Source organism: Microcaecilia unicolor, chromosome 7, assembly GCF_901765095.1.
Source record: "Microcaecilia unicolor chromosome 7, aMicUni1.1, whole genome shotgun sequence".
NCBI classification, from domain to species: Eukaryota; Metazoa; Chordata; class Amphibia; order Gymnophiona; family Siphonopidae; genus Microcaecilia; species Microcaecilia unicolor.
Window position 1 is genome coordinate 281,303,097 of NC_044037.1, and position 26,404 is coordinate 281,329,500.

At 48.2% G+C, this 26,404-nt stretch overlaps 1 protein-coding gene across 1 annotated transcript in view; it reads left to right on the forward strand.

Annotated features, from left to right (window-relative positions):
- The window catches only part of LOC115473714 (myosin light chain kinase, smooth muscle-like), a 673,403-nt gene that overhangs the window by 247,693 nt on the left and 399,306 nt on the right, over positions 1-26,404 (forward strand). Inside the window, exon 9 of the mRNA XM_030208760.1 lies at positions 13,388-14,028. Within this exon, the coding sequence (XP_030064620.1) occupies positions 13,388-14,028 (641 nt within the window). The remainder of the gene's footprint in view (positions 1-13,387; positions 14,029-26,404) is intronic.

The following is a 26,404-nucleotide window of genomic DNA, read 5'->3' on the forward strand; positions in this document are numbered from 1 at the left end:
TTTGTGTTGTCAGCAAATTTAATTATCTCACTAGTTACTCCCATCTCTAGATCATTTATAAATATGTTAAAAGCAGCTTTCCCAACGCAGACCCCTGGGGAACCCCATTATCTGCCCAGTTAAATTAGCAAAATTATTGAAAGAAATAGAAAAAACAAATGTGACAGTCTACACTGTTATCACCTCTCGCTTAGACTACTGCAACTTGCTTCTCATAGGTCTCTCACTAAGCCATCTCTCTCCCCTTCAATCTGTTCAAAATTCTGCCGCACAACATATATTTCTCCAGTGTCGCTATGCTCATATTAGTCCTCTCCTCAAGTCACTTCATTGACTCCCTATCCGTTTCTGCCTACAGTTCAAACTCCTCTTATTGACTTACAAATGCATTCACTCTGCAGCTCCTCAGTACCTCTCCACTCTTATCTCTTCCTACACTCCTCTCCAGGAACTCTATTCATTGAGGACCTCATGATCAAAAGCCCTGCGCTGTTCCAAACAGCGCCCTAAATATAGCGCCGGGACAGCGCAGGGCTTTTTTGCATCGATGATCAAAGATAATGCATGCAAATCTAAGCAGCACTATTATCTTTGATTATCATGTTTAAAGTGCGGGAGAATTGCGCCTGAGCATGCGCTCAGCACAATCCTCCCGCACTTGGTTGACAGGTCTGGGCTGTCAAAAGCCCAAACCTGTCAAACAGCCTGCCGAGGCCCGAACCCCCCCCCCCCCCCACACTCTGCAGCTCCTCAGTACCTCTCCACTCTTATCTCTTCCTACACTCCTCTCCAGGAACTCTATTCATTGAGGACTTCATGATCAAAAGCCCTGTGCTGTTCCAAACAGCGCCCTAAAAATAGCGCCGGGACAGCGCAGGGCTTTTCTGCATCGATGATCAAAGATAATGCATGCAAATCTAAGCAGCACTATTATCTTTGATAATCATGTTTAAAGTGCGGGAGAATTGTGCCGAGCATGCGCTCAGCACAATCCTCCTGCACTTGGTTGACAGGTCTGGGCTGTCAAAAGCCCAAACCTGTCAAACAGCCTGCCGAGGCCCGAACCCCCATAAATCGTGGTGGCCGCCTCCGGCCATACGCTATCCCACCCTCCCTCCCACTCAGCGACGGGGGGGGGGGGGGGCTGGAGGTTCAGTGGGTCTCCAGCCCCCCAAACCCCAAGAAATCGTTGTGGCCGCCACCCTGTTATCCATCGACGGAGGGGGGGGGGGCTGGAGGTCCGGTGGACCTCCAGCCCACCCCAACTCCTCCCCCCCACCAGCGTTCTGAATCCCTGGTGGTCCGTGGTCACCCACCCTCCCTGCCGGCCCCCCCCGGCTGGCCCCCCTACCTTTTGTTGGAGAAGGGACGCAGCCTGCCTGCCTCCCTCCTCTTCCTGTCGACGCCGCTGCAAAATGGCGACGCCCAGCCCTGCCTTTTGCATCCTGGGATGTGCTGGGCGGGGCTACAGACCATGTAGTTTGCAGTCGACCCATGATCAGAGCCCTCGAGCGCCTGAAACAACACACGAGGGCTCTTAGCGCAAGTAGCATGCAAATGCATGCTAAACAGGGTTTCGAGCGCAATTAGCTTGCAAATGCATGCTAATAAGCGCTTAACGCATTCATCCCCAATGACCAGCGGCCAGCGGGCCAAAGATTGGGTCGCTGGCCGCTGCAAAATCAACGCCAGCTCTGAGCTGGTGTTAGACTTTGCGGATCATTGGGGAGGAATGGTGAGCCCTGTCCAGCATGCAGTTGCATGTTGGCAGGCCCCCGTTCCCCCCCAAAGCAAACAGGGGACTGGAGGTCCGGTGGACCTCCGATCCGACCCCCTCCATGCCCAGGGAGGGCTGGAGATCTGGCGGGTCTCCAGCCCCCCCCCCCCCCGAACCCTCATAAATCGTGGTGGCCGCCTCCAGCCAAACACTATCCCACCCTCCCTCCCACTCAGCGACGGGGGGGGGGGGGGGGCTGGAGGTTCGGTGGGTCTCCAGCCCCCCAAACCCCCAGAAATCATTGTGGCCGCCACCCTGTTATCCATCGACGGAGGGGGGGTTCTGAATCCCTGGTGGTCCGTGGTCACCCACCCTCCTTGCCGCCCCCCCCCCCCCGGCTGGCCCCCCTACCTTTTGTTGGAGGAGGGACGCAGCCTGCCTGCCTCCCTCCTCTTCCTGTCGACGCCGCTGCAAAATGGCTGCACTCGAGGGCTCTGATCATGGGTCGGCTGCAACCTCCGGCGCTAGTATGGCGTTAACAGCCTCTAGCGCCGGAGTTTGCTTTTGATCATGAGGGCCTGAGTAAATTTCTCTTATCTGTACCCTTCTCCTCCACTGCTAACTCCAGACACTATTCCTTTTATCTTGCTGCACCACATGCCTGGAATAGACTTTCTGAGCCAGTACATCAAGCTCCATCTCTGGCCATCTTCAAATCTAGACAGAAAGCCCGCCTTTTTGATGCTGCTTTTAACTCCCAACCCCTATTCACTTGTTCAGTACCCATGTCTGTTTTATCATTCTCACTTTAGTAATTCCCTTTTCCCTTATTTGTCCTGTTTGTCTGTCCTGATTAGATTGTAAGCTCTATCGAGCAGGGACTGTCTGTTCATGTTCAAGTGTACAGCACTCAGTGGCGTTCCTAGGGGGGTTGGCACCCGCGTCAGATCGCCGATGCGCTCCGCCCCCTGGGTGCAGCGCCCCCCCCCCGATGCAGCGTGGACCCCCCCGGCGAAAGGACACCGCCGCGAAGTAACCCCCCCCCCCCCCCACCAGGTGCACGCCGGGGAAAGTAACCTCTTCCGGGGCAGAGAAGAAGCATGGAACAACGGAGGACAGGCGCGCGCGGCACCCCCCCGGCAGCGTGCACCCGGGGTGGACTGCACCCACCGCCCCCCCCTAGGAACGCCACTGACAGCACTACAGTATCGCTATAGAAATGATACTAGTAGTAAGTTCTTCTGTCCATTTAGCTCATGCACCTTGAGCACATTAGCATGAAACTTAAGCGTAACTGGAGGAGTGGCCTAGTGGTTAGGGTGGTGGACTTTGGTCCTGGGGAACTGAGGAACTGAGTTTGATTCCCACTTCAGGCACAGGCAGATCCTTGTGACTCTGGGCAAGTCACTTAACCCTCCATTGCCCCATGTAAGCCGCATTGAGCCTGCCATGAGTGGGAAAGCGCAGGGTACAAATGTAACAAAAATAAAATAGATACTATTGGAGATTCTCCATGGAATGTTGCTACTATTGGAGATTTCTACATGGAATGTTGCTATTCCACTAGCAACATTCCATGTAGAAGGCTGCGCAGGCTTCTGTTTCTGTGAGTCTGACGTGCAGGACGTCAGACTCACAGAAGCAGAAGCCTGCGCGGCCACATTGGTGATCTGCAAGGGCCGACTTCTACATGGAATGTTGCTAGTGGGACTCTGGGCAAGTCACTTCACTTAACCCTCCATTGCCCCATGTAAGCCGCAATGAGCCTGCCATGAGTCGGAAAGCGCGGGGTACAAATGTAACAACAAAAAAAAATACCCCAGGAGGCATTGTGGAAATCTTCCTCTTCCACTTTACGGCTGATGGAATAAACTATGCTTTAGAATGGCACAGAGTTGTAACGCACATGCTGAAAAAAACTTTAAGTCCCAATTTAGTAAATTAATGGCATGCAGATTACTGCATCGTTAAAACTGAGCACTGACATAACAATCAGTATACACCACCAAGGTCACATGCCACCATGTTTTGCATTGGGTGGAAGTTCTTTATTTTTGTTTTTCTTCTTTTATTCCTCTTAGCAGTAACTGCTGAATTGGCCCATGCGCTGACGGAAGGAGAAAAAAAGCTTCCTCTGAAATAGTTCATCACATGCCCAGGAGCGCCCTCTAGCGCAGAGCCTCCGAAGCTGCAGCACAACCTTTCCTCTGCAGTGGGCCAATTAAAGCTAGTCACGGGGAGGTGTTCAGTAGTGTCCCCTTTGTACGTCTCGCCGTATTGAAAAATGACAGGGCCTGACTCCTAGTGGCATGTCTGAACACTTACGAGACTGGGAGACTGGGCGGCTAAATGGCAGATGATGTTTAATGTGAGCAAGAGCAAGGTGATGCATGTGGGAAAAAAGAACCCGAATTATAGCTACGTCATGCAAGGTTCCACATTAGGAGTTACGGACCAAGAAAGGGATCTGGGTGTCGTCGTCGATAACACACTGAAACCTTCTGCTCAGTGTGCTGCTGCGGCTAAGAAAGCGAATAGAATGTTGGGTATTATTAGGAAAGGTATGGAAAACAGGTGTGAGGATGTTATAATGCCGTTGTATCGCTCCATGGTGCAACCACACCTTGAGTATTGTGTTCAATTCTGGTCACCGCATCTCAAGAAAGATATAGTAGAATTGGAAAAGGTGCAGCGAAGGGCGACTAAAATGATAGCGGGGATGGGACGACTTCCCTATGAAGAAAGACTAAGGAGGCTAGGGCTATACAGCTTGGAAAAGAGACGGCTGAGGGGAGACATGATAGAGGTATATAAAATAATGAGTGGAGTGGAACAGGTGAAGCGTTTGTTCACGCTTTCCAAAAATACTAGGACTAGGGGGCATGCGATGAAACTACAGTGTAGTAAATTTAAAACAAATCGGAGAAAATGTTTCTTCACCCAACGTGTAATTAAACTCTGGAATTCGTTGCCGGAGAAAGTGGTGAAGGCGGTTAGCTTAGCAGAGTTTAAAAAGGGGTTGGATGGTTTCCTAAAGGACAAGTCCATAAACCGTTACTAAACGGACTTGGAAAACTCCAAAATTCCAGGAATAACATGTATAGAATGTTTGTACGTTTGGGAAGCTTGCCAGGTGCCCTTGGCCTGGATTGGCCACTGTCGTGGACAGGATGCTGGGCTCGATGGACCCTTGGTCTTTTCCCAGTATGGCATTACTTATGTACTTATGTTATGTACTTATGATAGGCTAACTTCAAGCATTGTGTGCCGGTGTGCCCACTACAGGCCAGGTGCCACCATTTTTCAAAATAGTGATGCTGGAGACAGGAACAAATGGGCATTGATCCTGCTTTCTGACTCAAGAAGAATGAGTCGGGGGGGGGGGGGGGTAATCAAGGGGCACTACACGAGAAGCCATCTTTTCACTAGTAGGTCCCATCCTATGGAATTCCCTGCCCCTTTAACTCAGAACACAAACAAATTAAAATTGACCTTAAAACATTGCTTTTTGAGGCTGCTTTTTTAACACTCTAGGGCTGTCTCCGGGACAATACCTACTGGTCAGACTTATTTACCCTCTCCCTGTCTGTTACTTTCTCTGTTGATAATGGAGTTCTGTTTCTCCCCTTCCCTGCTATTCTTTCCCCCTCCTATTTATCCCTATATTTTCTATAATTAGTCTGTACACCGCATAGATATATTTTATTTATATGTGGGATAGCAAGTTTTTAATAAACCTGAAACCAGAGTCACAATGCTGGCCTGAATGGGCGGGGGACAAAGGATGGGCCACCAGAGATTGTTGACATTCACAGGGATTGGGGGTTATCCAGAACCCACTGGGGCCACCAGGAATGCGTCTCAACCAGGATCATCTAAGGTGATGTGCTTCACCACCTCAGATGAGCTCTTGTTGATGTACTGATCATGTAACATCTCTCTTCACATCTTTAGTATTCAATAACTAGTCACAAATGTATTCAGTTAGACCAATAAAAAAGTAGCACAGAGACCTTGGTGCTTATTTTTACTTCTCAAATCAGAATTAGGGCTGTAAATCACAGTTTATGATATCAAACTATATTGTCCCTTACATTTATCACTTATTGATCACATTGTCCCTTACATTTATCACTTATTGATTACATTTATCACCTATCCGTTTTCGCATCCTGTTCAAGCTTCTTCTACTAACCTATAAATGTACTCACTCTGCTGCTCCCCAGTATCTCTCCACACTCGTCCTTCCCTACACCCCTTCCCGTGCTCTCCGTTCCATGGATAAATCCTTCTTATCTGTTCCCTTCTCCACTACTGCCAACTCCAGGCTTCGCTCCTTCTGTCTTGCTGCACCCTGTGCCTGGAATGGACTTCCTGAGCCCCTACGTCTTACCTCATCCTTGACCATCTTTAAATCTAGTTTAAAAGCCCACCTCTTTAACATTGCTTTTGACTTGTAACCACTTGCCTCCACCTACCCTCCTCTCTTCCTTCCCGTTCACATTAATTTATTTGATTTGCTTACTTTATTTTCTGTCTATTAGATTGTAAGCTTTTTGAGCAGGGACTGTCTTTCTTATATGTTTGTGCAGCGCTGCGTACGCTTTGTAGCGCTATATAAATGCTAAATAGTAGTAGTAGTAGTAGTTATTGAATTACTAGTAAAAAAGGCCCGTTTCTGACACAAATGAAACGGGCGCTAGCAAGGTTTTCCTCATTTAGCAGTTGCCTGTGAGGTGCAATGCCCCCCCCCCCCCTCCCGGCACCATCCCACCCACGGCAATGCATCCGGCTGCAGCCATCCGACCCACCGTGCCCATCGCACCCACCTTCGCGTTGGTTTGGCGGCGGGGGACCCGGAACCCCGCCACCACAAGTCCTGTGTGCTGACTATGGCGTCATCGTCGGCATTGGTAGCTGTGCAGGGCGGAGTTCTGTGCATCTGACGTCATGCACATGCAGGACGTCAGACGCACAGAAGCCCTGCCTCCACAGGCTAGGAACGCCGAAGATGACGCCATAGTGAGCAGACAGGGCTTGTGCTGGCAGGGTTTCGGGTCCCCCGCCGGCAAAGCAACGCGAAGGTGGGTGTCTCAGGAGGGGGTTGTTGTGGGGGGGGGGTGCTGGAGGTCCTTGTGTTCAGCTGCAGCTTTGGGGGGGGGGGGTCTACGAATCTGTGGGCGGGGCTTGTATTTTTTGAGGTTTGGTGCGCGGGGGGGGGGGGGGGGTGTTGGATGTGGGAACAGTGGTCTCCGGAGTCATTTGCACTCCGGAGCTTTGGAGGTGCGTCCCCTTTCCGCGGGTGGGTTGCGTGGGTGCGAACCGTTTGTTTAGTTGAGTTTTTTTTCCTGCCCTCAACGTCATGACGTTTGACGCGAGGGCGGGGCACGGGTCAGTGGGGTGGCTTCACCACCATGAATCCACGAACCGTTCTGGGACTGACTGACTGACTTAAGTGACGTCAGTGTCCTCAGAACGTTGAGGTTGCTTTTTATTATAGTAGAAGATTAGGTTACATGTCTTTTCCCTGCTGTTCTGAATATTAAATGGTGAAGACCAGTGCATATGTTCACCAACAGAGGTCACTGTTCTTCCTCTAACTAAGAAATGAGTACTATAGTACTTGACATCTTAACAGTTCTGATGCAAGCCTCCTGACAAGTACAAATACCTAGCAGCATGTGTTATATTACTTATGGTTTCATGTGGGTGACCAGCAGTGTTGGTTCCTGCGATTGCCAGTAAAGATGTGTGAATATTTTTGTAAGAGGTTCATAAATTGTGTGCGTTCCTCACATCTTGCAGAAACGGGGCTGCTGTAGGCAGACGTCTCCAGCAGATTCACCAGAAACTCATATTTGATTTCCATAGGTCGGTGGATGCTTCCCTGGCAATTGGTGACAAAAAAAGATCCAGTGGATTCCACCCCCACCCCCACGCCATAGACGTCAGGCCGATCAACTTATTAAAAGCAAACAAAAAAAAAAGTTCAAACCAGACCTATTTTATGTCTGAATAAACCTGTTTGTACATCTGTAGTCATGTGAACCTAAGGGTTAGGAAAGAGCTGAAATGAAAAATCATTTCTTTGTGTGCTGGTTGGAAGTAGACTTTCTAAGTTAATTGTTCCTTAGGGAGATCTTCCAGCTGCACAGCCCATGATTAAAACCAATAGTGCCAAGAGGGTTGAAGCTTATTAACAAAGGAAAGCTTGTTAAATAGAGGGATTTCTTTTTTTTTTTTTTCAGTCGTTCCTTCAATTTTGAGTGGGAACTGTATGTAAGTTTTGCACTACAATGGGCCTGTTTTGTAATATATAGTGTGTTGTTTTCATATAGAGGTATGCCTTGCGTTAAAATCCAAACAAAAAAACAGCACCACAGGCCTTTAAAAATGGAGCACAGTCCTTTAATGAATGAGCCTTGACAAAAAGACCCGACACGGGCCGTGTTTCGGTGACTAGCACCTGCGTCAGGGGTCACAGTGATGACGTGGAAAACTTGGGGAATAACTCGAATATATTCCTCTACAATATATTATTCCTTACCCCACGTCTCATATAGTAAAAGCTACAAAGCACCAAGGCACTTTCACTTTCTGTATCCAAAGGGATGAAAAAAACTGTTTTTTTTGTTTGGACTTTAGTTTGTACTTCGTTCCCTCTCTTGCGTTAAAATCCACCATAAAAATACCTGGAACAAATATCTTAGCTCCCAAGAACAGCACTATAGACAACGGCTTATGCAGAATAAGGCATATAAGCTCACCCGATTCATGTTTTTCTAGAAGGCGAGAGGCTAGTATTCAAAGGACCTATGCTGAAAACTTTGGGGTCATTTTACTAAGCTGCAGTAAGCACTAATGCGTTTTTACTGCAGGTAAAAAAAAAAAATAAAAAAAAATAAGCACTACCGCTGGGCACGCTGAGATGTCCCATGGTAGTTGTGGGATCGGTGCACAATTGTTACGCGCTAAAAATAGAATTTAATTTTTTAGTGCTAGGGCGTGTCTGGGGGGGCTGGAGCTACATTAAACCGAAGCAAGAAGAATAGGAAACCACCTCTACGGGAACACTACTACTACTTATAATTTCTATAGCGCGCTACAAGGCATACGCAGCGCTGCACACCATACACAAAAAGACAGTCCCTGCTCAAAGAGCTCACAATCTAAAAACGGAATGTTGCTAGTGGAATAGCAACAGTCCATGTAGAATCTCAAATAGTAGCAACAGAATCTCCAATAGTAGCAACATTCCATGTAGAATCTCAAGTAATAGCAACATTCCAGAATCTCAAATAGTAGCAACATTCCATGTTCCACTGCACTAACCACTAGGCTACTCCTCCACTAGCAACATTCCATCTAGAAGCCTGCCCTTGCAGATCAGCAATGCGGCCGCGCAGGCTTCTGTTTCTGTGAGTCTGACGTCCTGCACGTACGTGCAGGACGTCAGACTCACAGAAACAGAAGCCTGCGCGGCTGCGTTGCTGATCTGCAAGGGCAGGCTTCTACATTACTACTACTTATCATTTATATAGTGCTACAAGGCATACGCAGCGCTGCACACCATACACAAAAAGACAGTCCCTGCTCAAAGAGCTTACAATCTAGATAAAACAGGCAGACAGAACAATTAAGGGTAAGGGAATAAAGAGGTGACAGGGCACAAAGGCAATAAAACAAAGTAGAGGAGACATCAAGAGTACCAGCTCTGAGAGTATTTGTGAAAAAAATCCCACACAGGTAATTGTCCAGGAGAAAATCTTTATTTGCACCAGCATGAACCCGGCACGACACCGTGTATCAGCGGGGCAAACCCGCCTGCCTCAGGGGTCGTAGAGACACTGATGGATGTTGGAAAGCAATACAACCAAATAACCTGGCGTGAGTACCTTATATAAATGTATACGGACGCAGCTCTCAGGGAATGGTAAGACAATATGGTGCTGAAAAAGTCACAATATTACGTGTCATGGATTCTCAATAGGATGCCGCATTGTGCCATGACATTAGTGTCTGTACGACCCCTGAGGCAGGCGGGTTTGCCTTGCTGAAACACGGTCCCGTGTCAGGTCCATACTGGCAGGGCCGCCGAGAGGGGGGGACAGGGGGGACAAAATTCCCCCGGCCTCTGAGGGGGGGGCCCGACACCGCCGCAGTCCAGCCCGCCCTCCGTCGCTCCCTGACATTAAACTTAAGCGCCTCACCTTCGAAAGCGCAGCAAGCAGCGGCAGACCACTCCTTCCTTCTGTGTCCTGCCCTCGCCTGACGTAACTTCCGCGAGGGCGGGACACGGAAGGAAGCAGTGGTCTGCCGCTGCTTGCTGCGCTTTCGAAGGTGAGGTGCTTCAGGTCAGTGCAGAGGGCCCGGGGGTGGAGAGAGGGCCCGGCTCGGTGGTGGGTGGCGAGGGGCTCGGCGCCCTTAGGTGGGGGGGCCCCGGGGGCGGCCTTGTCCTGGGCCTGGCCCAGTCTCTCGGCGGCCCTGCATACTGGTGCAAATAAAGGTTTTCTCCTGGGCCAGTTACCTGTGTGGGATTTTTTTCGCATATACTCTCAGAGTTCTATTCTTGTTTCCTCTGCTTTGTTTTACTGCCTGGGTGGAGCTTCATTACCACACTCTAACCGATTAGCATGTGGTTAGTGCTTGAGTCCTTACTGCCTACAAAATACAAATACCCCGGTTTTCATTGACTTCGGTTATCGTCGGTTTCGGTTTTCGTTGATTTCTTCCGCGAAAAATTTGTCTCAGATTTCGTCGGCGTGCCCACGTGACCTTGCTGCTAATTTTGCGAAAACAAAGGGTGGCCCATGCGTTCTCCTGCTCATTGTGGCATTGTTTCTCATTGTGTGAGCATCACCCCGCGCGTCTAACGCAACGCACGTAGGATAAAATCACATGTGCTCAAGTCTCATTGTCCCTGTTAAGTTTTTCGCTTGCTAATTAGTTAACCCTTTCCCTTTAGCTCCATCATGTAGTATTAAACAGTATATTTATTCTCTATATAATGTGTTTTTGGTATGTATTTTGGAGTGTCTAGAATGAATTAATTGGATTTACATTGATTCATATGGAAATAATTGCCTCGGTTTTCATCGGTTTCGGATTTCACCGATTGTTTTCGGACGGATTATCGACGAAAACCGAGGTATCACTGTAGGTGGCGGTAAGGACTCATGCGCTAATGGCCACGTGTTAATGGGGAAATCAGCGCATGGCCATTAATAGGAAAAATGGAAAATGGGGCCATTTTACCAGCATGCTAAAAGTGGCCTCAGTGCACGGGAAAGTCCCGCACTGGGAATAGAGCTGTTTAGTAAAAGGGTCCCTTTGAGAGCTAGGCTCCAAAATTAGTAAGTTTGAAATTTTACTAGGGTCTGTTTTCTGCGCCTTGGCTTACAGGCTTGCACGGGCTTCCTTTGCTTCCAAATTATATAAAAACGGGCAGATTTTAAAGAAAGAGTCATGAGAAATCCGCTCTTCAGAACCCCCTGATGCCTGCTTTGAGCTGGAGTTATTTTTTTTTTTTCAGCAGTAAGGTAGTTTTGCTATTGTGCTGTTCTTTGAGCATTGGGAGGGAATAGGAAATGACCTCATTAACATCTATTTGACTACATTAGCATGCTATTTGTGCTAATCTTTGGCACGCTCATTGACTCCTGCGCTAGAGCCTCTGAGCATTCTGCAGTCACTAGCGCCTGTGTTTGGTTCTGAGCATCGAGGCCTAGGTGCCTAAACCTAGGCAAATGAATGGCAAGTCTAAATTTAAGAGCATAAATTTAAGAGCATAAATTTCTAAATTAGGTGAATTTTCAGGAGAAAACATAGATTTCTATATTTCACACCCAACAGAAAGGACTTAACAAAGATCTGGGGTTCCTAGCCCATTATAAACCATAAAGCTGTATTTCTCAGTAGATTACTCCAGCCCTCACCTATCCACACCCATCCTGTTAGAATATCAATGATATGCTTTGATGTCCCCATGCATACTTCCTACCCACCCCCCTCCTCCCACCCTGTCAGACTGTCATAGTAATGCTTGAATGTTTTCACTTATATACACTGTCAGCTAGCACATTTGCTTATTTCCGATCTGAGGAAGAAGGGCAACCTTCGAAAGCTAATCAAGAAATGTATTAAGTTATGTCCAATAAAAAAGGTATCATCTTATTTTCCTTTCCATGTTTTATTTTGTTTGATTTCTATAGATTCTACATGGAATGTTGCTATTCCACTAGCAACATTCCATGTAGAAGTCGGCCCTTGCGGATCACCAACGTGGCCGCGCAGGCTTCTGCTTCTGTGAGTCTGATGTCCTGCACGTACGTGCAGGACGTCAGACTCACAGAAACAGAAGCCTGCGCAGCCTTCTACATGGAATGTTGCTAGTGGAATAGCAACATTCCATGTAGAATCTCCGATAGTAGCAACATTCCATGTAGAATCTCCAATAGTAGCAACATTCCATGTAGAATCTCCAATGGTATCTATTTTACTGTCATAGTAATGCTTGAATGTTTTCACTTATATACACTGTCAGCTAGCACATTTGCTTATTTCCGATCTGAGGAAGAAGGGCAACCTTCGAAAGCTAATCAAGAAATGTATTAAGTTATGTCCAATAAAAAAGGTATCATCTTATTTTCTTTTCCATGTTTTATTTTGTTTGATTTCTATTGATGACCTTAAGAGTGGACTACCACACTCCTCTATATTTCACTGAAAATAAGAGACAAAGCAACAGCCTAAATTTAAGAGCTCAGTTTTTATTTATTAACTAGTAAAAAAGGCCCGTTTCTGCCGCTGATGAAACAGGCCCTAGCCGGCACCGTACTCCCTTCCCCTCCCCTTACACTTGTCTCCCTGGTGGTCTAGAGGTACCTGTTCGGTCGGGGCAGGAAAGAAAGAGCCCCCTCTTTCCTGCCCGTAGCGGTGCTGCTAGCTTCCTTGCTGCATCGTGTGGGAGTCCGGCTCTCGGCGTTTCAAAATGGCCGCCGAGAGTTGAAGTCTCGCAAGGCAGCTTCAACTCTCGGCGGCCATTTTGATTCGCCGAGAGCCAGACTCAGACACGATGCAGCCAGGCAGCTAGCAGCAGCGGTCTGGGCAGGAAAGCGGGGGTTCCTTCATTCCTGCCCGAACGAACAGGTACCGCTAGACCACCAGGGATAGTGGCGTAAGGGGATGGGAGGTGACAGGGGGGAGGGAAGGTGATGAGGGGAAGAGTGTGGTACCGGGGGACGGGCCGGTACCTTGAAAGGGACGGGGCGATGTGGTGAAAGGGTGATGGGCACGTCGTCGTTTGTGGCTGGGATTTGTTGGAAGAGGAGGAGAAGTTTCCCTACTGCTCCCCATGCGTTGATTTGCCTTGTTTTCGTGTTCCGCCCTCGACGTCAGCATGTGTGACGCGAGGGCGGAGCATGCAGACATGGTGAGTGTTGTGGCTTCACCACCATGAAGTTACGAACCGGTGTGTGAGTGCCTGCAGTGACGTCAGTGTCCTCAGAACGTTGAGGGTGCGTTTCATTATAGTAGATTTTAATATTTTTTTAAATATGGGCCCCTTAGTTGTTGCTTGTTTGCTTGCTTAAGGTGAAGTTACAATATGTTTTCTAAGTAGAGTACATTAATATAACATCTGTATGTCAGTAACAAGTTTCCTTTCTTTAGAATTTCAACACAGTTGGTGAATAATGTAGAAAAAGTGTCTGAAAGTTTGGAAGTCAGACAGACAACTACAAATGGCATCGTCAAAGAGCAAAAATTCAGCACTGCTGCTGGCACTGTCGGAACCAAAGAAAGAGCAGGGGTGAAGAAAGAGATCCCCGGTGTTTCTTCAAAAGAGGCTATTCACGTTTCTTCAGCAGAAACCTCCTGCACCGTCTCTCAAGTGACTCCTCAAAAGACTTCAAAAATGACCATCTATCCCTCCCCCCAAAAGAGCGGGATCAGTACGCATGGACAGGAACGCAAACCAGAGTATCATCCAGAACCCGAAAGGGAGGCAACCCATTCTCAAGCACAGCAGAAAGCTTCCAGCTCCATAACCCTCCAAGCCTGCAAAGTGCAGCCCAAGCCGAAGGCTGACATCAGTTCTCCTTTTGTTGCACCAAGTGAGGTGCGGCGGCCAGATCCTCCAGCACAGACTCAAAAGCCTGCCTCATTTTCTCAACCAAGAGCCTCTGAAATCAAAACCAAAAAGCTCATAACGGAGCAGCAAGTAGAGGCCCGAGGAGCTCCTCCGTCATTTGAAATTCGGCCACAGAGTCAGGAAGCACTAGAAGGCCAGGAAGTCATATTCAATTGCAAAGGTACATACAACAACATTTTTCTATTCAGTTATGTAGGACTATTTAAGATCATGGCTTTTTTTTTTTTTTAATAGGATAGGGGGAAAGAATGAGATTTCTTTGTTTTTTTTTTGGTATATATCAGAGCTTTCCAGACTTCTCATAGAGACCCCACATCTATTTCAGCATATACAGAGATAAATCTGCATGCACAGGAGACATGGCATGCATACATTTATGCAGCCAGGGCCGTGCCTAGGGTTTCCGGCGCCCCCCTGCAGTTGGCGCCCCCCCTCTCCGGCGCCCTCCCCTGCAATTGCCCCCCCCCCCCCGAAAACGATCGCTACACTACCCGCCCTCTTCTCCCCAGATCCTTTTCCTTTTTTTTTTTGTTTAAATTTACCTCTGTCCGGCGGCAGCGTAGCGTTAGTGAGAAGGAGGCGGCGCTCCCCCGCCCCGACGTGTCAGACAGTCTTCCCTTCGCTCAGTGTCCCGCTTTCTTCTGACGTAATTTCTGATGTCAGAAGAAGGCGGAACTGAGCGAAGGGAAGACTGACACGTCGGGGCGGGGGAGCGCCGCCTCCTTCTCACTAACGCTATGCTGCCGCCGGACAGAGGTAAATTTAAACAAAAAAAAAAAAAGGAAATGGATCTGGGGAGAAGAGGGCGAGGTAAGCATGGTGCGGCGGGGCGCCCCCCAGAGGATGGTGCCCTCCTGCCATGCTTACCTCGCTTACTGTGTTGGCACGGCCCTGTATGCAGCAAAAAAAAGGGGGGAGGGGGGCCCGATACTTCCACAGTGATACAAAGGAGTAGACGTCAAATGTTCCAAGATCAATCAGACAAAAGTGAAGTCCAAACTTCTTAAAAGCTCTTTATTCTTCATTGATAGTTCTGCAGTCTTGACCAGCCAAAGGTGTAAAAAAGACCCAACACGGAGACTCCGGTGTATACAAATTCAATGTGAAGTTGTGATAGGGTAATGTTCATGTGGTAGGACCACGTAGAGGTAACGTTCAACAGAAGAGTTCGGTGAGGCCATTACGAACTTTAGTGTAGTTGTGTCATAGATATCAGACATTTACGTTGGGTCTGTTATCCCAGAAATAGTAGATTTTCCCCAAGTCCAATTTAATAATGTAACTCCGCCAAAATGTAAATTGTAAGCCACATTCATCCAAAACTTGTTTTTTGGGTAATGGTGGGATAGAAGAATGCATAAATATATCCATTATGTTACACTTGTTCTTTATGTAACTAACTGTTTATCTACTCTTGAATGGCACCTGCAATATTGTAAGCCACATTGAGCCTGCAAATAGGTGGGGAAATTTGGGATACAAATGCAACAAATAAATAAACAACACAAACAAACAGATAGTGCCATTGTATCAGCCAAACACATAGCTGGAGGGTGGAGTTGGCACGTATGTGGTTAAGTACCAATATTCAGCTCTTAACCGCCTAAGTTTACCGGACAAATTGGACCGCATAAGAGTCAGTCTTATCTTTATGCAGTGTCACTTATGTGGTTAAGTTCTGAATATCAAACATATAAACGGCGAGTGACCGTACTCACTCGCAAATGCGCAGTAGAGACCTTCTCTGCCCCGCCCCCACGTCAATACGTGATGACGGGGGGGCGGAACACAGAGGGTCTGTACTGCGCATTGCTGAGGGAGGGACACCGCCGTCTAACGCTCCCCCCACCCGAGTCCCCGCCGCCACCCACCTTCTACCCGGTCGGGCCCTCGCTCCACTATTGAAACAGCGAGGGTCCGGGAACGCAGCACTGAGCTCTGCTGAGCTGCCGACATCGCCCTTCCTTCTTATCTGCCTCTGTCCCGCCCTCGACGACGTTACGTCACACGAGGGCGGGACAGGCAGAGAAGAAGAACGAAGGCCGACGTCGGCAGCTCAGCAGAGCTCAGTGCTGCGTTCCCGGACCCTCGCTGTTTCAATAGCGGAGCGAGGGCCCGGCCGGGTGGAAGGTGGGTGGTGACGGCTCGGTGGGGGGGCGCGAACTCGGCGGTGGGGGCGGGCCTTTCAACCCCCCCTTCCTATAATAGCCCGTTTTTACGGGCTCAAAGTCTAGTCACACATAAGAGATACCTGACCGCATAATCCTGGCTATTCAATTCTGATGCTTGGACGTGTCCTGGCATTGAATATTCGGGCATAATGCCAGCCATGGCCAAGAAAATGCTGACCACCACCAGCTGAATGTTTACCTCATAGTACTTAAGGTTGCACCAGGTCTCCTGCAGTTGGTTGTGTAAATGAAAAGCCCATTTGCGTGCTTACATTTCTAAAATAGTGACATTCAGGTGGGTACGTGTACACTTCAGTGTGTAAATGGTGCACCTAACGACTATTCTGTAATTATGTGCTAAAATTCTTAGCGTGTAATTGCAAGGGGAGGGGCATGAGCATGTACCTTCTTCAAATGCATACGCTGCCCTTTCGTCATTTGATCCAGTGCAGAGGCTCTGAGATTGACACTGTGAAAGCTGAGTAGCATATATTATATATATAACTAGCTGTTGAGCCCATTAAAATGGGCTAGTATGGGGTTTTTCCAAGGCCCCCTCCCCTTGCCGCTGCAGCCCCCCCCCCCCCCCCCCCCGAGGTCGCAGCTACCGGTGTCCCCCCCCCCGGCCCGGGCCCTCTCTTCGCTATTGAACTTACGTCGCCGAAATGCAGCACGCAGATCAGCAGAGCTCCCGTCGGCCTTCCTTCTCTGCCTGTGTCCCACCCTCGTGTGACGTAACGTCGGCGAGGGCAGGACACAGGCAGGGAAGGAAGGCCGATGGGAGCTCAGCTGATCTGCCTGCTGCGTGTCGGCGATGTAAGTTCAAATACCGAAGAGAGTGCTCGGGCCGGGTGGAGGGGTGGTGGCGGCTACTCCGGGTGGGGGGAGCGGTAGCGACGTTGGCGGTTCCCTCCCTCCCTCCCCTTTGCGCAGTTTCCCTCTCTGTCCCGCTCCCGTCATCACGTATTGACACGGGGGCAGGACAGAGAGGGAAGTCTCTACTGCACATTTGCGGGTGAGTACGGTCACTCGCCATTTATATGTTTGATTCTTGAAAAATTGGGCAAGTCACTTAACCATCCATTGCTCCAGGTACAAAAACTTACAACGTAACATAATGTCACGTCTGTGGCCGTGACCCCTCTCAGACTCACCTTATTTCTGGTGGTCAGCTTCTGAGCTGGCTCCTGTCTGTTCTTCCTGAGTTAGTTCTGTCTCTGTCTCTGTGTGCTGGCTGCATTGGATTGTCTGTGTGCTGTTTCCCGTTCCAGAACTCAGCCCAGTCCAGTCCGGATCTTCCGGCCTGCCAGACTTGCTTGGCTTGTTTGAGCCTGCACAGCACCCGTAGCTGCCTGGTAATTGCTGCAGCTGAATCTCAGCTGCTGCTGGACTTATTAGCCATTTGGAAACTCTCTGCTTTGCCTTTGCATTGCCTAAGGCCCTGGTATGTTGGGGTGCTGGTGCACTTCTGCCTAGTCCAGTTTATAGTCTGTAATTCTTGCCTGATTCTAGTTTAGTCTTTGTGTAGCTTCTTGTTCTGTATTGCTTGTGTCCCAGTCTTGTTTCTTGTTTGTATGTCTTTGTCTAGTTCTTGGTTGCCTGTGTTTCTTATTCAGTGGCTGCCTGGCAGCTTTCAGTTCCGTCTCTTGTCTATCTGTGTTTGTTCCCTGTTTCAGTGGCTGCTTGCAGCTTTCAGTTCTGTCCCTTGTCTGTCTGAGAGTCCTAGTCTAGTATTCTGCCTAGCCTCCCTGTGTGTTCTAGTCCCTGTGTGTATCCTGCTGGGGTCCAGTTCTGGCCCTGTCCAGTAAGTCCTGTCGGCCGCCTGCAGCCAGGGGCTCAGCTCCTGGAGAAGGGTGGCTAAGTGCAGGTGAAGTCTAGCCGTCTCTGTCAGAACTCTGTCTTATTCCTGTGTGGGGTGGTTTTGCCTGCCACTGCTGCTCCTCGGCAGTGGCCCAAGGGCTCACGATTCTAGTTCCTGCTTTGGAAAGCCTGACACATAAGAACGTAAGAGTAGCCATACTGGGTCAAACCAATGGTCCATCTAGCCCAGTATCCTGTTTTCCAAACAGTGGCCAAGCTAGATCACAAGTACCTGGCAGAAACCCAAATCGTGGCAACACTCCATGCTACAAATCCTAGGGCAAGCAGTTGCTTCCCCATATCTGTCTCAATACAGACTGTGGACTTTTCCTCCAGGAATTTGTCCAAAACTTTTTTAAACCCAGATACACTAACCACTGTTACCACATCCTCCAGCAAAGAGTTCCAGAGCTTAACTATTCGTTGAGTGAAAAAATATTTCCTCCTATTTGTTTTAAAAGTATTTCCATGTAAGTTCCTCGAGTGTCCCCTAGTTTTTGTACTTTTGGAATGAGTAAAAAATTGATTTACTTCTACTCATTTTACACCACTCAGGATATTGTAGACCTCAATCATATCTCCCCTCATCCATCTCTTTTCCAAGCTGATGAGCCCTAAGCTTTTTAGCCTTTCCTCATACAAGAGGAGTTCCATCCCCTTTATCATTTTACTCGCTCTTCTTTGACCCTTTTCTAATTCTGCTATATCTTTTTGAGATACAGCAACCAGAACTGCACAATACTCAAGGTGCGAACGCATCATGGAGCGATAGAAAAGGCATTATAGTATTTTCGGTCTTATTCACCATCCCTTTCCTAATAATTCCTAGCATCCTGTTTGCTTTTTTGTCCTCCACCGCACACTGAGCAGAAGATTTCAGCATATTATCTACAACGACACCCAGATCTTTTTCTTGAGCACTGACTCCCAAGGTGGACCCTAGCATCAGGTAACTGTGATTCAGATTATTCTTTCCAATGTGCATCACCTTGCATTTGTCCACATTAAATATCATCTGCCATTTGGATGCCCAGCCTTCCAACCTAGTAGTAGTACTACTACTACTTAACATTTCTAGAGCGCTACTAGGCTTACGCAGCGCTGTACAGTTTAACAAAGAAGGACAGTCCCTGCTCAAAGGAGCTTTACAATCTAAAGGACGAAATGTCAAGTTGGGGCAGTCTAGATTTCCTGAATAGTGGTATAGTGGTTAGGTGCCAAAGGCGACATCGAAGAGGTGGGCTTTGAGCAAGGATTTGAAGATGGGCAGGGAGGGGGCCTGGCGTATGGGCTCAAGGAGTTTATTCCAAGCATGGGGTGAGGCGAGGCAGAAAGGGCAGAGCCTGGAGTTGGCGGTGGTGGAGAAGGGTACTGAACGGAGTGATTTGTCTTGAGAGCGGAAGTTACGGGTAGGAACCTAAGGGGAGGTGAGGGTAGAGAGGTAAGGAGGGGCTGCAGATTGGGTGCATTTGTAGGTTAGCAGGAGAAGCTTGAACTGTATGCGGTACCTGTATGCGGTAGGGACAGAGAAAGCACTTTCATATATATAAACCACTTTGGCTGTACCCAGAAAAAGGTGGTTTATCAAATCCATGACCCTTTACCCTTTACTTTTACATGAAGTTCCACTCAGAAACCAAAGGAGTCTGCCTTCTGAGATCTGCATTGCACGCATCCATGGTTTGTGGTTGTGCATGGATCTGGAAAGGAAAAAACCGTGTTACGAGTTCTCTATACATTTTGGTTTGTGGCTAGGACCAAGCTAGTATGTCTTCTTTTTCTTTGGTAAAAAGGATTCTTTGTGGTACAGTACATATTGTTACACAAACATATTTTCTGGCGGCTGAGCCTACGTTTAACTTTTGGCTGACTTTTTTTCTCTTTTCGGTAAGGTTTAGATTTCTGATTTCAGAACAACGACCCAACGTATCCTTCTACTTACAACGAAGAGCTTTCAAAGCTCAGGAAGCTGCTGGTATTTACAGGTTTAGTAAAATAAGATGATGTTCATTGTTCCCATCGAAAGACAGTCATAGGGATACAAACATTGCACGTTAGAAATCAAGAGAGCACCAGGATCTCCCTGCAGGGGGAGCCAAACTATTTGTGTGAGAAAACGATCCTTGAATTCCATCTTTACTAAAGATCTTTGATGAAGGTTTCTTTTTTTTTTTTTTTTTTTCTTTTTAAGTACTGCGTGGAACCTGCTTGAGAAAAAATTCAGCACAGGCTGTTGCCAAACCTGCAGAGGCCACCTTTGGCGCTTAATTAAAAAAATGATGCACCATTTCCAACCTTTTCATGCTCTTTTGGAGCTCTTTATACCTTATAAAGTCTGACAGTCTATTATTAGGATAATAGGATAGTGTTTTGACATTATGAGGCAAGAGTGGGATTGGCAACTATTTGTCATTTCATGCTGTTAAAGTAAGTCTCATCCAGGGCCACAGTTCACTGGGTTTCCTTTACACATAGACTGTGCTACAGAATATTCTTATTGCTATATTGATTTTTACTAGATTATTTATGTGCCACCATTCAGACACTTCACCCAATATTCAAAATTATTTAACCGGCCACGTGCCAGGGTTTAAGCACCTAACCGCAGATATTCAGCTAGGAGGTAACCAGTTATTTCCTGCTGAATATAACGGATAGTGACTGGCTGGTTAGGTGCAGATATTCAGTGTCAAATTGACTTTCAGGCTCATTTTCGAAAGAGATGGACGTCCATCTTCCGACACAAATCGGAACATGGACATCCATCTCCCAGAGACGTCCAAATCGGTATAATCTAAACCCGATTTTGGACATCTCTAACTGAAGTTCGTCGCAGGGATGTCCAAATTTCAAGGGGGCGTGTCGGAGGTGTGGTGAAGGCGGGACTTGGGTGTGCCTAACACTTGGACGCCTTTGAGCCATAATTGGGAAAAGCAGGGACGTCCTAAAGTAAAACTTGGACGTTTTCACCTGGACGTGTTTTTTTTAATGAATAAGGCACAAAAAAGTGCTCGAAATGACCAGATGACCACGGAGGGAATCGGGGATGACTCCTGTTACTCCCCCAATGGTCACTAACCCCCTCCCACCCTCAAAAAACATCTTTAAAAATATTTCATGCCAGCCTCAGATGTCATACTCAGGTCCATGACAGTGCATGCAGGTCCCTGGAGCAGTTTTAGTGGGTGGAGTGCACTTCAGATAGGCAGACCCAGGCTCACACTCCCCCCCTACCCGTTACGTTTGTGGAGGAAACAGCGAGCCCTCCAAATCCCAACACAAACCCATTGTACCCACATCTAGGTGCTCCCCTTCACCTGTAAGGGCTATGGTAGTGGTGTACAGTTGAGGGTAGTGGGTTTTGGGGGCTCAACACACACGGTAAGGGAGCTATGTACCTGGGAGCAATTTATGAAGTCCACTGCAGTACCCCCTAGGGTGCCCGGTTGGTGTCCTGGCACGTCAGGGGGAGCAGTGCACTACAAATGTTGGCTCCTCCCACGTCCAAATGGCTTGCATTTGGATGTTTTAGACACGGACGTCTTTGGTTTCGAAAATCATGAAAGTCAAAGACGTCCTTGTCTAAGGACGTCCAAATCCAAGGACGTCTTTGGTATTTTCGAAACAAAAGATGAACGTCCATCTTTTTTTGAAAATATGGTTTTCCCCGCCCCCAGATTTGGATGTTTTACAAAGACGTCCAAATCCCAACTAGGACGTTTCTTTCGAAAATGCCCCTCCACGTCGAGTGTTCAAAACAGGCCGATAACTAGCAGTTACATTGGCCACCCTCCAATCTTCTGGTACCATTCTTGATTTTAAAGATAACTTACATATTATTAACAATATCACTAACAATAGTTCTGCAAGTTCATTTTTCAATTTTATCAGTACTCTGGAACGAATACCATCCGGTCCAGGCAATTTGCTACTCTTCAATTTGTCAAATTGCGCCATTACATCTTCCACGTTTATGGAGATTTCATTCAGTTTCTCTGACTCGTCAGTTTCCTTTTTGGCACCGGTATCTCTCCCAAATCTTCCTCGGTGAAAACCAAAGCAAAGAATTCATTTAATCTCTCCACTATGGCTTTGTCTTCCCTGAGTGCCCCTTTTACCCCTCGGTCATCTAGCGGTCCAACTGATTCTTTTGCCTGTTTCATGCTTTTAATATACCTAAAAAAAACTTTTGATATGTGTATTTGCCTCCAGCTCAATCTTTTTTTCAAAGTCCCTCTTTGCCTTCCTTATCAGCCCTTTGCATTTGAGTTGCCATTATTTTCAGTCAGATCCTTCTTCCATTTTCTGAAGGATTTTCTTTTAGCTCTAATAGCTTCCTCCACCTCACTTTTTAACCATGCCGGCTGTCATTTGGTCTTCATTCCTTTTTTAACACATGGAATATATTTGGTCTGAGCTTCCAGGATGGTATTTTTGAACAGCATCCACACCTGATGTAAATTTTTGACTGTCGCAGCTGCTCCTCTAAGTTTTTTGTTTCATCGTTCTTCTCATTTTATCATAGTCTCCTTTTTGAAACTTAAATGCTAATATATTGGATTTCCTGTGTGTACTTACTCCAAAGCAGATATCAAGTCTGATCATATTATGATCACTGTTATCAAGTGGCCCCATCACCATTACCTCCCACACAAGTTCATCCACTCCACTAAAGGACTAGGTCCAGAATTTTTCCTTCTCTTGTCGACTCCTGCACCAGCTGCTCCATAAAGCAGTCCTTGATTTTTGTCGAGGAATTTTACCTCCCTAGCATGCCCTGATGTTACATTTACCCAGTCAATATGGGGGGTTTTTTTTTGTTACATTTGTACCCCACACTTTCCCACTCATGGCAGACTCAATGTGGCAATGGAGGGTTAAGTGACTTGCCCAGAGTCACAAGGAGCTGCCTGTGCCTGAAGTGGGAATTGCACTCAGTTCCCCAGGACCAAAGTCCACCACCCTAACCACTAGGCCACTCCTCCACTGTTGCTACTATTTGAGATTCTACATGGAATGTTGCTATTCCAACATTCCATGTAGAAGTCGGCCCTTGCAGATCACCAATGTGGCCGCGCAGGCTTCTGCTTCTGTGAGTCTGACGTCCTGCACGTACGTGCAGGACGTCAGACTCACAGAAACAGAAGCCTGCGCAGCCTTCTACTTGGAATGTTGCTAGTGGAACAGCAACATTCCATGTAGAATCTCCAATAGTATTTATTTTATTTTTGTTACATTTGTACCCCGTGCTTTCCCACTCATGGCAGGCTCAATGCGGCTTACATGGGGCAATGGAGGGTTAAGTGACTTGCCCAGAGTCACAAGGAGCTGCCTGTGCCTGAAGTGGGAATCAAACTCAGTTCCTCAGGACCAAAGTCCACCACCCTAACCACTAGGCCACTCCTCCACGAAATCACCCATTATTATTGCGATCCTCAGTTTGTTAGCCCCCCCTCATTTCTGATAATATGTCTACATCCGTCTGTTCATTCTGGCCAGGCGGACAGTAGTACACTCCTATCACTATTCTTTTCCCCTTTACACATGGAATTTCAATCCATAGGAATTCCAAGATGTGTTTTGTTTCCTGCAGAATTTTCAATCCTTAACATACAATGCTACCCCTCCACCAATTCTATCCACCCTATCACTACGATATAATTTTGTACCCTGGTTATCCTGCTTCCACCAAATCTCAGAGATGCCTATTATATCTAATTTTTCATTTAGTGCAATATATTCTAACTCTCCCATTTTATTTCTTAGGCTTCTGGCATTCACATATAGACATTTCAAACTATGTTTATTGTTCCTATTTACATCTTGCTCAGCAGTTGACAGTGTTAATTTGCAATTTTTTGTCTGCTTTTTATTTAAAGGCACCTGATCTACTACGGTCTCTATTGCAATCTCACTATTGGGCTTGTAGATCTAGTAGATACTTTTGAGGCGGGCTCAAACCTCTGAAAACCTACAGTGATAACCTATTACTTGGAAATACATTTTCTTTCTAGAAATAAAGAACACAAGAATAGCCGTACTGGGTCAGACTGATGGTCCATCTACTCCATCCTGCCACCAACAGTGGCCAATTCAGGTTACAAGTATCTTCCGTCAGGACCGATATGCCCATATCACCCCTCTCCTCAAGTCACTTCACTGGCTTCCGATCAGGTACCGCATACAGTTCAAGCTTCTTCTACTTACCTACAAATGCACTCGATCTGCAGCCCCTCATTACCTCTCTACCCTCATCTCCCCTTACGTTCCTACCCGTAACCTCCGCTCACAGGTCAAATCCCTCCTCTCAGTACCCTTCTCCACCACCGCCAACTCCAGGCTCCGCCCTTTCTGCCCTGCCAACTCCCTGAGCCCATACGTCTAGCCCCCTCCCTTCCCATCTTCAAATCCTTACTCAAAGCCCACCTCTTCGATGTCGCCTTCGGCACATAACCATTATACCTCCATTGAGGAAATCTAGACTACCCAACTTGACATTTCGTCCTTTAGATTGTAAGCTCCTGTGAGCAGGGACTGTCCTTCTTTGTTAATCTGTACAGCGCTGCGTAACCCTAGCAGCACTTTAGAAATGTTAAGTAGTAGTAGTTACAAGTACCTGGCAGAATCCCACAGAGTAGCAAGATTCATGCTACTGATCCCAGGGACAAGCAGTGGCTTTGCCCATGTCTGTCTCAATAGCAGTTAATGGAAATTTACTGCAGGAATTGGCCAAAACATTTTAAACCCAGATATGTCAACTGCTTTTACCACATCTTTCAACAACATGTTCCAGAGCTTAACTATTTGTTGAGTGAAAAATATTTTCTCCTGTTTGTTTTAAAAGTAATACCATGTAACTTCAATGAGCGTCTCCTAGTCTTTGTACTTTTTGAAAGAGTAATCAATTCATCTTTTCCCATTCTATTCCACTTAGGATTTTGTAGACTTCTCTCATATCCCCCCCCCCCCCCCCCCCCCCCCCAAAAGGAGTGCAAGAGTGGCCTAGAGGTTAGAGCACTGGTCTTGACATCCAGAGGTGGCTGGTTCAAGTCCTGATCTTGGGCAAATCACTTAACCACCATTCTCCGAGGACAAGCAGGCTGCTTGTTCTCACTGATGGGTGACGTCCACGGCAGCCCCTCCAATCGGAATCTTCACTAGCAAAGTCCTTTGCTAGTCCTCGCGCGCACCACGCATGCGCAGCCGTCTTCCCGCTCGAGCCGGCCAGTCTTCTTTTGTCCGCACTCGGTACGGTCGTGTTTTCGCCGTGTCGAGCCCCGGAAAGTCAACCTCGCGCGTCCTTTTTCGACGTGTTTTTTCTTCGGAAAATCCTCAAAAACTGTTCGGGAAGTGCTCCGGAAGCCCTCTCGGGTTTCGTTTGCCCCTTCCCGTATTTTCAGATTTTGCCCCGGTAAGTTTTCTTTCGTCGTCGGGGTAGGCCTCTTTTCGGCCTCGGTCGAGATTTTTCTCCCTCAAAGTTTTGGTGCTCACTTTCGCCATTTCAGCTTTTGATTTCGCCGGCGTGATTTTTCCGCCCATGACATCAAAGCCTTCCAGCGGCTTCAAGAAGTGCACCCAGTGCGCCCGGGTAATCTCGCTCACTGACAGGCACGCGTCGTGTCTTCAGTGTCTGGGGGCCGAGCACCGCCCTCAGGCCTGTAGTCTGTGTTCCCTTTTGCAAAGGCGGACTCAGGTAGCGAGATTGGCCCAGTGGAACGTTTTGTTCTTGGGCTCTTCGTCGGCATCGGCACCGGGGGTATCGAGTGCATCGACGTCTTCAGCGTCCAGAGCTTCATCCTCGGCCGCCAGTGCATCGAGTGCATCGAGGCATCGGCCCTCTGCATCGGCGCCGAGACATCGGATAGCTGCATCGACGTCGGTGGTACCGGGACCTCGTCTGCTGATGTCGTCGGACGGTGGTGCATCGTCTGGAGTGCAGGTGAGGGCTGTCCATTCCCCTGCTGGTGGCGGTGAGCCTTCGGGTGGGTCTCCCCCTACCCTGAGGGCTCCTGCGGTACAGCCCCCCCGAGACCGACCTCCTTCGGCCTCGGCCCCGAGGAAGCGACGGCTGGATTCTACGTCCTCCTCGTCGGTACCGGGAAGCTCCGGTGACATGCTTCGTTCCAAGAAGTCGAAGAAGCATCGTCACCGGTCTCCTTCCCGTGTCGGTACCGAGAGCTCTGGGTCGCTGAGGGAGTCGGCACCCAGCAGGCATCGGCACCGAGAGGACCGCTCACCCTCTGTTCAGGAGGTGTCGATGCGCTCCACTCGACAGCCCGGAACAGCCTCCACGCCCGGAACAGGTTCTGACGTCGACGCCTGCATCGACTTCCATGCCTTTCTCTGCAGCCGCTCTGAACGAGAGCCTCCGGGCCGTTCTCCCAGAGATCCTGGGAGAGCTGTTGCGCCCTACCCCTCCGGTACCGTCGAGCGTGGCGCCGGCTGGCCCATCGCCCGAGGTGAGGTCTCCGGTGTCGGTACCGCGTGCGGTGCCGGCTGCCGTCG